The sequence below is a fragment of the Eschrichtius robustus genome, chromosome 17 (assembly GCF_028021215.1).
Source record: "Eschrichtius robustus isolate mEscRob2 chromosome 17, mEscRob2.pri, whole genome shotgun sequence".
Lineage (NCBI taxonomy): Eukaryota > Metazoa > Chordata > Mammalia > Artiodactyla > Eschrichtiidae > Eschrichtius > Eschrichtius robustus.
In genome coordinates, this window is record NC_090840.1 from 6,675,799 (window position 1) to 6,691,040 (window position 15,242).

Sequence of the window (15,242 nt, forward strand, 5' to 3'; positions counted from 1 at the left end):
TTCTCCCACACAGACAGAAATCCTATTCAGGATTTTGAAGCAAATATTTAGCAAAAATATCTTTGATGGTAGTACGCTTTTGTATACTAGAAGCATTTCTATCATGTTTTTTATTCATATGCTACTCTAAGTGACCCCCTGGGCAGCTAACTAGGGTTCATTTAGCTTCCAAAGGCAAATATTACACACTTGGGTCCATAGCATTGCCCAAAGCATCATTTTCTAAGTAGCACAGATAAGATGGTGTTGCCAGATGGCCAGATTGTAACATCTATCATCTTTCTTGCATTTGGTTTCTATTGAAACAGCAACAGTGTTACTATGGTGGGGCTCCCAGGGGTTAACGTCCCACAAGGTGTTAACTTCCCTGAAGTTTGTTGATTAACAACCATGGGAGAAAGGTGGCAACTCAATGTGTTTTAGGCTGAATGTGTGCCCCCTGGTTTCACTGGGAGATCGATGTTGTTACGGGATACCTGACTAGCATTCAGAGTGCCCTGTTTCCTCCAAATGGCTCCCTATTGGCTACTGATGATTGGCTATGTGAGATCATCGTACAAGCGCCTAAATACCGCTTTAGAAAAGGGTAAACTCATCAAGTCACATTACACGGATTGATGGGTCTGCTCTTTCCTGAATAGATGCAGGTGTTCAGAGGGAGGATTCAAACGGTGGTAATTTCAGGAGGTATATTTCTGTAATTGTGTTTAAAGGGGAGGGGGGGGGGCGTACCCTAGATCAGAATTAAAATCTGAGGTGGTTTCCCCGATAGTAATTTTGAACCTCCACCTTTGAGAACTAGCTAATGGCTCACATGTTATTCACCCTGTATGTCTCTATGATGCTACCTTCTAAAATTGCACAAGGATGCTTTCTGAATTCTATATTTGATGGAAATGTCTGACGAAAGACCTCAAATGTATGCGTGAATGATAAAAAAAAAACATGTAAGAATTCCACATACTTAAATTTCTACTTCAGAACAGATATTTAAAAATCATCAGTAAAAAGTTCCTCAAAAACGTTTCAAAGCTCTATTTACGGATGGTGAAAGTCTTCTGCCTGCAGAAACCAAACACGACGCTGACTGCGTTTGGCAATGAACAGCCCACTGCAACGATCAAACCTTCTAATCTAGGAGGATAGGTCTGATTTATAGCAAAGTTAAGTTTGGGAAAGAAACGGTCTCTCTCTCTCAGGGAAAGACAAATATTTTAAAGAAATGTGATTCACACAGTAAATATTAGTACTCAGTTGAACTACAAAATGGCTTCCAAATGGTCTACAGCTGTTTGAAATAAAGTGCAAAGGTGGCCAGATGAGGATTTAAAAATCATAATACATCATTCATCATTTTCCCCAGCTCATCCAAACACTTTTGAATTCATCCTGTCCTAACTTAGTTATTTGCTGTGGTTTGTTATTCTAAGAAAGCTACCATATCCTATCTAAGGATCACATCTCAGTGGTTAAACTGAAACATATATAATGGCTAAATTAAAACATACATCAAATAGCAATTCTAGAGAATCCAGATTCTGTTCATGTAATCTAGTGATTCTGTGAATCATTTTTTAAATGCTCTGCGTTCCAGCACGTGTAATATATATGTCTTATAGGCTAATAATCTCTAATTAAAACCAGCAGTTCAGTGTCAGTGAATATGATGCACACAAACAGAAAATATTCTAATACAAACTGTCATTTTGCTTTTTCCACTTTCTGCTCCTCCCCAAACAATCCATCTAACTTATACAGAAAAGTAAAATCTTACAAACACCATTTAGTTCCTTCTTCCTTCCCTCTTTTTTTGGCTCTGGCCCTTAGTTAATCTCTAGTTGTAGTTTATTTCAACTCTTTACAGTAATAATAAGAAAAAACATAATTCTTCCAATTCTGGATTTTATTCAAACACTATAAAACTAAAAGGCGCTTTTCTTTTTCGTTAACTTCAAGTGCAGTTTTTTTTCCCCAGTATAAGTTCATATTTATAGAAAATGCTTAGAAATACAGTCATATAAGAAATAATAATTTAATCACAATTGCCTGTCATACACAGTACTTGAGAAATTAATGTCTGCAGCGTCTTTGAATGCCGTTATTATTTAGGACGGTTAGAGCAAGTGCCTCTGTGTTTTATACAGAACTTAGTCCTTAAACGCAGTTAAATTTCCATTTGTGTAACTTGCTCAGCATTTTCTTAAGCATTCCAGAACTCAGAGAACTTTATAAAGTAGTATTCAGAGCATTGAAAATATTATACAATGTGTCAAAAATCTTGCTATCGATTCTTTTTGGGATCCATCCAACGCATACAAAGAGTCTACACAGAAATGGTGTGACTTGTTTTTGGAATGGCAGGGATCAGACAGAAGCAAGCTCCTCATCCGAAAAGATGGCTGCAAAATATATCTGTAGATTCATTAAATGAGGAGGACCGGGGCAAGTATAATGTCATTCGATTATGCTTAACAATATAGTGAGTATCTATTATGTGCCTTCATGGTGTGAGGAACTGAAGCTACAGAACCAAAAAGAGGCATTAAAAATATGCCTCTATTGTGTGCATCTTTTGTGTCAGGCACACAAGAAATGCAGACAACCCCCCCCCCACATATATATATTATACATATATATATATAATCAAATTGATCTGGTATCTAAGATCCATCTTTGCATCTTTGTTCATGCAAGGGCTCCTCCTGGCTGCATGAGATCTCCCCTTGATGCCTCTCTTAGACCCTCAACTGCAGGGCCCGTCATCTTTTTGTCTAGAGCAGAAGCCCCAGCAGGCAGGGCAGAGCTTGGTACATAGTAGGTGCTCAGGAAATACCTGTGATCCAGTGTATAATCCCTAGTCTCAGGTTTCTCCTCCCATGAGTCAGCACGGGCATGGGTGTTCATGGTAAAGTACCGAATCGCAGCTTCTAAATTAGAGTGGGCATCAATAGGAGTAGGAGATTTGGTCTACAGACAGACAGCCCGCCCACCCCAAACATGTTTACCAATAATACATAAAGCACAGCAGACTTGAGCATTATATTCAAATTCTCTCCCTGCTGATGTCATGGAACGTTTCAAGTGGAATGTCTGCTCCCTCTGTGTATGAGCGTGGAATATTTCTACGTGTATTTATACCCATGAAGGCATGCCATAATCCCATTTATGTACCAATGATTATATGTATTTATACTTACCTGTGTTTTAGAGGTAAAATATGTTCACCATTGCATGTAATATTTCTAACTGCTGTTTTAAGTTTTTACAAATATAAACTTTTCTTACATTCTACAGTTTTTAAATGAACAATTATTTTATATATCCTTTACTCCTAGTTTAAAAAAATTGGGGAAAATGCATAGTGTTTATAAGGAACTGGCCAAGATAAACACATGCGTGAATGTGACAGTGCAATAGGATTTTAGTTAACCTGAAGTGCTGTTGACATAAAATCCACATTTTATCATAAGATACGGGGCGGGGGAAAAAACCCCGGCAGCATATCTGTAGTGGGTGTTTGAGCACCAGTGAGGAGTAAATGATTTGATTCCGTGGGCTCAGAGGATTTGTCAGCTGCCTCATAAGTATAATTCTGGCTCTTCATATCCCTGCTGCTTCTAATTTAGCAGGACAGGCTCATAATTGAAGCAAATTAACTATTTACACTTGCCACTTCTACCAGGGGAAGAGGACACAGCAGCAGGAAAGAATGAGCAGGAAATTACATTCTTCCCACTTGTGTCAGATCTGCCCTTATATAAACACATTAACAGTAATTTCATAAGGTGTCAAACATAGGAATAAATACTGAGGGATAAAATAATGAGGTGTTGCTATTGAGCTGAACTGCTATGGCTAATATCCTTGGATATGAATTATGCATCCTGAAAGAAGGCATATGTTACAATATTCAAACAGTTTCCCTGCAAGTGATATCTGCTCATTAGGCTCTGGATCTCGAGGTAAATCCACTCTCTGCTCCCACAACAGGGCTAGCTAGCATTTACAAAAATAGGCTCTCTGGGCACCGTGGGCTGTGGTTTCTCCTGAACACACCAAACTCTGAACAGGCCTTCCACTCCATTTTTAGCCTAACAGCATGTTTATTTAGCTCTTTGGCTGAAGCTCTAAAGCCATTTAATGTAATGTAAACAAGAACATTTTGTTTGTAATTTGCTAAATGTATTACAGCCCAACTGTGTCTCCAATTAGGAACTTAAGGTTCACTTAGTAATTTACATCTGGTTCTGATTTAAGGTGACTTTCCTTTCCCACTTAAGAACTGACTTTCCATGGCTAAAAAGGACCCAAGAACACTTCACAGCTCTTTGGACCAATCTCTTCTGCTTCAAAGCTGGACGGACTCTTTAATTTAGTGGGGTTTGATTTGCTCTCCGTTAACCGTGAACTCAGATCCCAGACTTAGACGACCAGAATCACAGAATTCAGAAGTAACGGGGAGAGACAGGAAATCTAGCTGGACCTTCATAAAAAAAGATGCTGAGGGTTGCTGAAACTCCAAGGAGTCTAATACAAAGGGCGTGATCTTGTTACTATTTTTCTTTCTCTGTAGGTTCCAGTCAGTGAAAGATAAGTAGCAAAGACCAACATCACAGCCACGCTTATGTTTTATTTCCCTCTCTCCATCTGGTGCCTTTTTTAAACAACTTAGTATGGCTCTGAACCGGGCTGTCTATTGTCTTAGAATTCATTAGCGTTTAAAACCTCCAGTTGGAATCCCAGACACAATCCTGCTCCCATTCCAGATTCAGCACCATCTTCCAAAGTATTAAAATGGAGAGATCTCTGACATGTGAAGTTTGTTCAGTGGCTTTGGTAGGAATGATTCATATGGGAGGTTTTGTGTTCCTGGAGGATTTTTAGCACTTCTTTCAGCTTCCTTCTGATTTTTCTTCTTTGAGAGATTCTTCATAGAAACCAAAGTACATATAGTTTCTCCCTTATCATGGCTTCTGAAAATAAAGATCTGTCCATCTGCATGGCTTCTTAGCCCCGCCTAAACTCCACAATGAGGAAGCATGTGACACAAACATACAGCAGCCCTATTAGTCCTGTTCCCTCTGGCTGGCAAGAAAACCTTCGATTGTAATCTCACTAATAGCTGTTTTTCCTTAAGTATTGTAATTTTCTGAGCCCCTAGTAAGTCATCAATAATTTTGTCCATTTTCTCCAGTTTGTGTTTATATTTGTAGCTGTTCATAATTGGGGGCTATTATGACAACGGGATTTTTGAACAATCGTGGCGCATGAAATCCCAGCCTTCTACTTGAACCAGCTGCCTACACAATGCCAACAGCATCACGTGGGGCTGTTCTGAAACATGCACATTTGTCCTAAATTTTGAAGTTTAATGGTCTGCCTCTAATCGGCTTCAGCAACATTCCTTTAAAAATACATAGCATGTGCTCCCCAATTTGAATATTAAATGAGAGTAAAATACAATTCATTTAAGCTTGAAATAGAGATATTATATTATGTTGGCACAATGAGTCAACATAAAGGGAAAGAACAGGTGGTAACACACCATGCTAACACTTTAGGATATTTTGCTGACATTCTCTTGATGCCCAAACGTGCGTCCCAGGCGGGCATGCACGCTTCGCTGGCCATTCCTGCAAACTGCTAGACAGCGGCTGCCACGTGGTGTCCCAGCAGCCCCGTCAGATGCAACATGCTCCCTTTTGTAAGCGTGGCGTCTGATTTCATTCATTGGACCCTCTCTCTGCTTGTCCCTGGGATGGACTTGCACCCTATATGTGTCATAAACCATCCTTTTTGGCATACTCTGCAGTTTCACTATCTTTATTAAGCAAGATCATCTTCTAAGAGAAAAGGATAAGCTATGCTGAACCCCTGTCAAGTCAAAGGAACATAAGGCATGGGGACAAACCATTTTCGAGTGACTCAAACTGCTCCCAATACCTTGTTTTGAAAATGGCGCTCAAATGTTAAAATATTAACTTTTCTAGAAGAGACAAAGATAGTTATTTCTTTTTTTTTTCTTTTTTTCTTTTTTTTGTTTTAAAAATTTATTTATTTATTTATTTTTGGCTGTGTTGGGTCTTCGTTTCTGTGCGAGGGCTTTCTCTAGTTGCGGCAAGCGGGGGCCACTCTTCATCGCGGTGCGCAGGCCTCTCACTATCGCGGCCTCTCTCGTTGTGGAGCACAGGCTCCAGACGCGCAGGCTCAGTAGTTGTGGCTCACGGGCCTAGTTGCTCCGCGGCATGTGGGAATCTTCCCAGACCAGGGCTCGAACCCGTGTCCCCTGCATTGGCAGGCAGATTCTCAACCACTGCGCCACCAGGGAAGCCCCAGTTATTTCTATTAGTATATTTTCCTAAGCAATCTTAGCATAACTTTTTAAAACAACTGCATTTTGATTATGAAATTGCTTTATAATACCCAATGAGTTAAACAGGGTCAGCTATTATATAATTTCATCCTTTATTTATAAAACAAATTCTTGAAAAAACCCCCAACTATTTCCATTAAGAGAGAACCCAGCGACTTCCCTGGCGGTCCAGTGGTTAAGACTTCACGTTTCCACCACACAGGAGGCGGGTTCGATCCTACAGGGGTCGGGGAACTAAGATCCTACATACCATGAGGTACAGCCAAAATGTTAAAAAAAAGAGAGAGAGAGAGAGAGAACCCAAAGACAGACTCATTACAAGTTAGTTATTAAATTGGAAATAAAAGAGAATGAGGAAAATGTTTTGTCATCACAAGTATACTGGAAAGAGCTTACAGTATTGAGGCCTTGTCCCTATCCAAGAATACACACAGGGGTTGTCAAAGCAGAGAGAGAGGTATGTCTTGGTGCTTGGATCATGGGTGGAGCAGGGACAGGGATGGGGTTGGGATTCCTGGTGGACGTGCACTCAGTTCCTCAATCCGTGAAGCTGTAGTGAGTGGAGGAACGAGCCCCTCTACAATTCCATCATGAGTGTCCAGCATCAGGGGGGAACCACACCTCAGCTTTGGGAGTGTGAGAGCAAACTCATCTGAGTTAGGATAGAAACCAGCTCTGAAATCCTCAAACAACTATCGTAGGTTTTCAATGGAATCATAAAATACAACGTCAACCACCCTCTTAATTGTGAGGTGAGTATTTTAATCGAATGCCAAGGAGAACGTTTCCGTGGTGTGTTTTCCATCCTCAGAGACGACTCTTGTAGCAGAGCTCCACATGGTAAGCCTGTGCTTTCCTATGAAGCCCTTCCCTGGGGCTGGCAATCTTGAAAAGGACGTAAGAAAGTGTGTAGAGATTTCAGATTGTAAAGGACAGCTTTGGCTTACAGTACAGGGGGGTTGGAGAGAACTGGGGGAGGAGGTTCTATGTTTCCTTAGCAACTGGTTTTACCATTACAACTATAATTGATTTCATGAATTGGTTAGAAAAAAATTGTTAAGTTGAATGATAAGTTCCAGTCACAGTGTGGAATTTTAGACAAGTCAATCAACAGAATGGGACTCTGTCTTATTCTCTGCTCTGCTCCCAGTGTCTAGAACAGTGCCTGGGGCACATAGTAAACATGCAACAAATATTTGTTGAAGGAATAAGTGACTGAATTTAACCATCTGGCCCCATTTCATAATCTGCAAACTTCAGATAAAAGTACCTATGAGGAAGGAAGACCTCTGCTGTGGGCTCAGCAGGTGGAAGAGCAGTTCCCGAGACAGGCCAGTCTGTGTTTCTGCTGTGCTACTGAGGATCAGGACAAGGAACTAATAACCCTGGAAATAATTCATCATTATGTGGAATTACTTGACAAGTATTTTGGCAGTGTGTGTGAACTTGATATCATCTTTAATTTTGAGAAGGCTTATTTTATTTTGGATGAGTTTCTTTTGGGAGGAGAAGTTCAGGAAACATCCAAGAAAAATGTCCTTAAAGCAACCGAGCAGGCTGATCTATTGCAGGAGGAAGCTGAAACCCCACGTAGTGTTCTTGAAGAAACTGGACTGACATAACTCTCCTCCCCTGTTGATGACTTCTTGTGGCATTTCACACACTGTAGATGGTCACTGCCTTCATGTCCGTGTTAGCTAATGGTGTAAGATGACGTCTTGTCAGTATTACTGTTCTGCTAAGCTGCTTCATTCAGGCCTACACAATTTTTTTTTAAAGGGAACTTTGGTTAATCAAGTGATAACAGGGGACTTAAATATGAATTAGAATGAGTGCAGGAAAAGAAAGGTACTTTTTCTGGCTATTTTAAAGTTTATAGGTCTGTTTCTCCTGAATAGATTATTATCATTACCTTGATTATGTGCATCTATGAATATGACACAACCAGGCAATATACATTTATTAATTACTGTCTTTGGCAAAAAAGTTAAATTATGTGAAACCTGGTTTTATGAAACCAAAGACTAGTGCATTTCAGTATATATGCAAATAAAGGGAATTGACATGTCACATATCAAGTGAATGAAAATTTCACTCTGTGTTGAAACTTTAGAAAAAAAACAAATGTATACCAAAGACCCTTATTAGAAACTAAACACCTTAAAACAAAGGGAATACACAAAAGACTAATGGAATGATGCTGTTTTACACTAAAAATTATTTCTTAGGCATTCCAGACCTGGGACGAGGAACAGAGATCAGCTGTTTCATAATAGTAAGCATGTTATTTTTAAGGCCAAGGAACATTCAACTCCTGAGATAAGTTTCTTGTTGTCATTATCATTTAGTCACTTAGTTGGATTGTTTTTGATGCCTCCCCAAATAAAATGGAAATGTTGACTTACCTGGGATTCTTAATAACAGCATCTTACGGAAAATGTTTTACTCTCTTCACAAAGTGTTGCATAAGTCATTGTTTAAAGCACGAATATTTCTTCCAGGGTGCTTGTTACAGCCAAATTTATTTTACTCCCCTATTGCTTCCCTCCACTGAGAAGTGCAGCAAGCTTTAGGGCGGCTTCCGTCCCTCCTGTGGCACTGCCTAGTTACTGGAAGTCATACATATAAAAACAGATACCACCTCTCATACGAAAGCGTGAGCTGAAGGAGGTAAAAGGGCACTAGGGGTCTCTATATTTTTTAAGGATATACAGTTGTTTCAATGTCACTTTTATACATACTTCTACGTATCTAAACATGTCTTCACAGTTTACACTTTCATTTGTATCTGCGGGGCTGGATTAAGCTTTGTTGTGATTGTGACCGATGTTCAGGCCACGTGAGCACTGTCTTATCACATCGCCAATTAGTTGTAATAAATGTTCAATGTACACCAAAAAAAAAAAGCATCTATGAGTATTGAGCAGAACAAATGAGATAAATCATGTAAAAGTGTTCTTCAAAGTATAAAACATGATATACATGATAGATGTTGACAGATATTACAATATATAGTTCTTATAGATGTACATAGGTTTGAGATGTTCCGTTTCTTACATACTTCCCTGGACCTGAAGAGGAGAGGTGAAAAGTCCCTGTCAAGAATCCAATGAGACTAACCCATCATTAATGCCGTAAAGTATTCTGCAGCAGCTAAAGCTACAACTACTTAATCGTTTCAGTGACTGAACTTTAATGATAATGCTTGTCTAATTTTTCCTTCGTGACCATGAAATTCTAGATGGTGACAATGGCAATCTAGTCCCTGGTTTAGAAATCTGGGATCAATATTGCTTCTTTGTTGAAGTGGGCTACGTCTGCACGCTGAACTCTTTCTCTCCACAGTTCCCACCCTCCTTAAGACATTCTGGGCTACTCGCCCTATGGCTGAGATACAAAGTGTCTCACGGTCCTCCACCCCCAACAGTGTGGTCCTCAATCACACCACGGCAATCCACAAGAGAAGAAGAAAATAACCCGGCATCTGGGCCCATTTAATACAAGCTAGAAATATAGTACAAGTGGGATTGAATAACATACTCTGATGGTCTTTAGGGAATGGATAAGGGTAGAAACCCTTAAATCTGAGGTTCATTTAGCAAAGAGCAAAGAGGGTTTTGATGACAAAAGAGTAAGTGCTGAAGAGAGGTGTGGACAGTTCTCAAAATACTTTTAGTATTTTTTCTGTCTTTATGATCGCATTGGCAACATTAAGGAATGAGGTAATCCTGGCTGGGAAGCGTAAAAGTCCTTCCAAAAGTAACTGCACTATATAAACTTTGAAACAAAGGAACTAACATGTTATTTATAACAGAGCAGTAAAGGAGTATAAAATTATGTCCAAGTCCCCTGAAGTCTGGTTCTGATGGGGCACATTCTCAGCCTCAGTTCTAGTATCTGAAGAATTCACCCAACATCCTTAGAAGCCATTTCTTTAGAATGCATACACTTTCTCAAATCATGTTGATTCACTCCATTTCGCATCTTTTCTTACCTGTTTTTGCTCTTCTCCTAAACCATCCCACATTGAGGCCACAATTTTAGAGACTTCACCAAAGGTAGCGTTTGGATTTTGGCCCTTGATGGCAGCCTGAGTATCACGAAAGAATAACGCATAAGCAGACACAGGCTTCTGGGGCTCATTAGGGTCCTTCTTCTTCTTCTTTTTGGGGGTTTTTGGTTTTTTCCCCATGTCAGAGGCAGGCCGCTTCTCTCCACCATTGACCTGAAGTAAAACAAAATCTGAATGATAGAAGAACTAAGAAACTTTGAGGACAAATCATATTGCTCTCCCTTGAGACTTACGTGGATATACTCACCCACACACATCACGCAAACACAGACGTTTCTAAGGGACACTTGGATTTGTTGTTGCTACTGGTTTTCAAGTCAAACTTATTTCATGTAATTTTCCTATTCATCCTTTTCCAGCCTAATTTACATAGCTTTACAATAATATTATTGACTCTCTCTGTAATACTATTGTACTGTTAGATATTACGCCTTAACTCTCTCAACTCTTTCTTTTTCTCCTTCAGGAAGCTGAATGAGGAGTAGTATCATGACTGTGACAGCAGCAGGTTCCTCGTGTAGGAACCTCGTGTTCCCTATTGTATGAACAATCTAACCTGTTTCCTTCTGGGGAGTTTATCCTTTTCCTCCTAGTTATGATTTTTAAACAACAGTGGGCAACATGTCCAATGCAGAAAGTTGAATGGCTTTTGGTGGCGCACTTAGGTCTACGGAATGCTGCTGGGAAAGCCTAGCAATGCTCATGGCTTGGAGAATGGCATAATCTAGACCCTAGATCAGTGATGTCCAACAGAACTTTCTGCAATGGGGGTAAAGTTCTAAAATCTGCACTATGCAATAGGGTAGCCACTAGCTACATGTAACTAATGAGTACATGAAATGCAGCTAGCAGGAATAAGAAACAAAATTTTAACTTTTATATAATTTTAACTGCTTTAAATTGAAATAGCTACATGTGGCTAGTGGCTACCATATTGGAGAGTGCATCTCTGTAAACTAGATTCTCAAATCTAGACATTTCTAGAACAGCTTTAATATTCAGTTTAAGGGTAGATTCCATTTTCTCCCATTTTTCCTTGAGTATGAATATCTGGATAATCTGCATTGTTATTATGATGCAAGGGGGAAAAAAGCCCCACAATGTATTGATATTTAAGACACCTGCATTTGAACTTTGATACTAATTACATGCGATGTCACGTCATCCACCTCTATAGGATGAGAGATTTGGGCTACGATTTCTTTCTAGCTCTAAAATTATATGAATCTACATGAGTATCAAGTAGTGTTGTCTCGTAAGGAATCCTCTTTCCACACGCCTCTCCCACCAGCACAAAGGCCCCCGTACACTGTCTCCTGATGAAGTCACCATTATCAGGGAGGTTCTGCACCCTCACCTTCTCTTATTATGACTGTTGTTGCTTTTTTCTTCTTGGCAAACAATGTAATGTGTATCTTATTCAGACGAATTGCCAGGCAGAGTAATTTGTGTAAAGTAACTGCCACCATTGGAGATGAAGCGTGATCTCCTGAGAGGCCAGTGGATGTGACATCAGAGGATCCACACTCATGTCCTCCTTTACTATTTGTAGCTGTGAAATCTTGGCAAGTGGCATAATTTCTCTGGGCCTCCATTTCCTCTACTGCAAACCAGTTGCAGTGCCATTTTGTGATTACTGAGATGATACATATATAAATATGTTTAAAACTTTAAAATGATATTCAGATGTTAATTATGACATAGTAGTAACTTTTTACTGAATGAATGGAAAGAAATGACCTTAACACTACTTTGTGATGCCATATGGTCTTGGTTTAAAAGATATGCCTTGGGAACCAAACAGAGACAGGAAAAAAACTAAGTGAATTCTTTGGCTTTGGCTTTAGTGCGAAAGTTACTTAAAAGATTATCATTTTGAAACTGTCTACTGAAGCAGACTGAACAACCCCATGGGGACAGGATGCTCTGAACCGAGCTGACAAGCTAACGTAGATTAACACTAGACGATAACTTCCCCAGGATGGGTTTGAGGTGATCCTGTCAAATGACTGGTCCTCAGGTAAATCTGCCAAAGGACAAGGATGCTGGGACTGGGCTGAGGTGATACTGGGCAAACGGGTGTAACGGCTCTAAACTAAACATGTAGGCAAATATGACCTAGAATGATCATTCTCAATGGTTGGATGTTAGAATCACCTGGGAAACTTAAATAATACCCTCATGTCCAGGCTTCAGCTCTATACTGATTAAATCAGAAAGTCTAGGAGCAGAAGACACTGGTCTCAGTCACCCTTAGCTCTACTCCTCCAACTGCCGTTTAACTACTTCAGACACGTAACAGACAAACAAGCAAACTTTCTCTTTGCCCCGAGGCTACACAGAGCCGATCTTTCTTCTCTTCACAGCCAGACTCCTCCACGTGGTTGTACTGGCTGCAGGCAGCTTTGGCAACTCACTGTACCTCCCCACTGCTTAGCTTTCAGTAAGGTCGCCAAGGACCACGCTGATAAATCCCGTGGACTTTTTACTCTTCCCCTGACTTGATTTCTCACCGGGGCTGTCCTGTCTCTTCCAAGGGCTCCATGACATCACAGTCTCTGGGTTTTACGCCTACCTCGGTGTCCTCACTGTTTCCAGAATCATTTTTAGGCCTATCCTCCTCCACCTGGCCATTAAATGGTAGTGTTCCTGATGTTTTGTTTTTCTTTTTTTTTTTTTTTTTGCTGTAGACTGTCTTCTCTTGTGAGTTTGTACTTAGGAATGTCTTAAGACACAGGGTTTCCATTACCATTTGTGGGTGGATGAGTGTCAAGTCCTTTTCCTCTGAATTCTGAATGCATCGAAACCATTGCTATTTGACATCTTTATCTTCTTTATTTTTTTTATAATTTCCAAATTTTCTAAACATAACTATTCCTATATTCAAAATAATAAAATATCAAGAAGAAAAATAAAAAGGACTCAAGAAAGACCACAATGAAGAATATTAAAAATGAAGGGATCATTACATTGGAGGTCATATTTCATCAAGGATTGGGAATATTTAGACAAAGGGAACAAAGTGTAGGGAAATGAATGGTTCTCCATAGGGAATATTTACCTGGACTCCTTTTAAATTTTAATTGAACAATTAGTGATCTGAAACATTAAAATCTCCATGATTGCAGATTATATCTACCTTTGTAGAAAATAATCAAATGTCAGTTGTAGACATAAATTTCCTATGATTCACTGCAAATACTTTTATTAAAAGACTTTCCCAAATAATTTAAATAGTTTCCCGATTCCATTGTCCAAAATTGTGTTTGAACTGCTGATCTTTATGCTTCCTTTCTTTTTAAATTGATACTGGACAACACGGTGCAATCTACTGGATGTGTGATGCCCTGTGATAACAGAAAGGCCAGTTACCCTCCTGCTGGACAAGGTGGCCCTTCTTTCTAGGGATTCTCTGCAGAAGGAGGAGAATCTGTTACTGCCAGTGAGAAGCTCGAAGTATCAAGTGTATGAAAACCACAAATTACTGTTTTGAGGCCACGTATAGCAACCCTGTAGGAATCTCTAAACAATTCCATGCAGCCAATCAATTTGGTTGGTTTTCTGGAGGCTTCCCCTATTTTCCTGGCTTGTTCCTATATTCTTGGATCATAATATTCTGACCACTTATAAAACTGCCCTCATAGAACCGAACTATGGTTTAAGATAATACCCTTTCACCAAAAGCTGATGTAAGAGGAAACAATGAAAATAAAAATTATGTGTGAAAGAGTTTTTAAAAATAAAATGTGCTTTGAAGGGAATCTTTGTTATACTGCTCAGTGTTCCTTGTATAAAGACTCACTGGATATGTACAATGTCTTTGCTTTTAGGATGCAGTAACGGGATACAAATTCCTTGCTGTGGTCTGATGTCTAATGCACCCATGCAGGTGGGCAGTGCTCTGTGAAGTGAAGGCTGTCTGCCACGTGAACACTGGGCGTTGCCTCCTGATGTGTGAGGGTCTCATTTTTTATCTTGCATTTTGCCTGTGTTTGGGAAGGTACAGAAATGAGCTGCTATTTTAGAGTCCGTATAATGAACTGGGAATTTGTCAGGCCTACTATCTGGCGGTAGTTTCATCACATATTTGAAAACCACATGATCATATCTCATATACAAAGCCTCCCTAAAGAAAGAAATGTGGCTATAATTTGGATCCGCTTACACGCCAGGAATGGATTGTATCTTGAAAGACACCTGGCCTTTCTGACCATCAACTATTCGGAATGAACACAATGATGATAAATACGACTGTGGTGAGAAAATTAGCTAAATGGATTTGTAACACGTGCCTGGATCTTAATTTTGAGTGTTGTCTGGATCCTGAATTCTTACTTAGATGGATCCTGAATTCTTACTTAGATGAATGAAAGCTTATAATTTTACATCCTAATTTTCTAAGAGACCCTGACTTCTGCAGTCTAGAGCAGCACTATCTTATGGAATTTTCTGGAAAGATGGAAATGTTCTCTGCACTGTTTGAAAGGGTAGCCACTAGCCACATGTGGCTATGGAGTATGTTGTGCTGGAGCAACTGAGGAACTGAATTTTTTATTTATTTAATTTTAATTAGTCAAATTTAAATGTACATGGTCATATAGGACTTGTGGCTACTGTACAGGACTGTACAGCATTGTGTACTGGACATTGTTTTAGTGTATAACATTTCTAGAGTTCCTAGGGTCTGAGACCGAAGAGTTAAACTTAATTCCAACGTCATAATCTTTACAATACAGAAGGAGCCATATAATGCAAAACTATAAACTCCCCACGACGACGAGCACACTGGGAGTAAGG

General features: G+C 39.6%; 1 protein-coding gene across 1 annotated transcript in view; it reads right to left on the bottom strand.

Moving 5' to 3' along the window:
* TOX (thymocyte selection associated high mobility group box) overlaps window positions 1-15,242 on the bottom strand; it is a 296,786-nt gene that overhangs the window by 23,261 nt on the left and 258,283 nt on the right. The window contains exon 5 of the mRNA XM_068526067.1: window positions 10,368-10,598. Within this exon, the coding sequence (XP_068382168.1) occupies window positions 10,368-10,598 (231 nt within the window). The remainder of the gene's footprint in view (window positions 1-10,367; window positions 10,599-15,242) is intronic.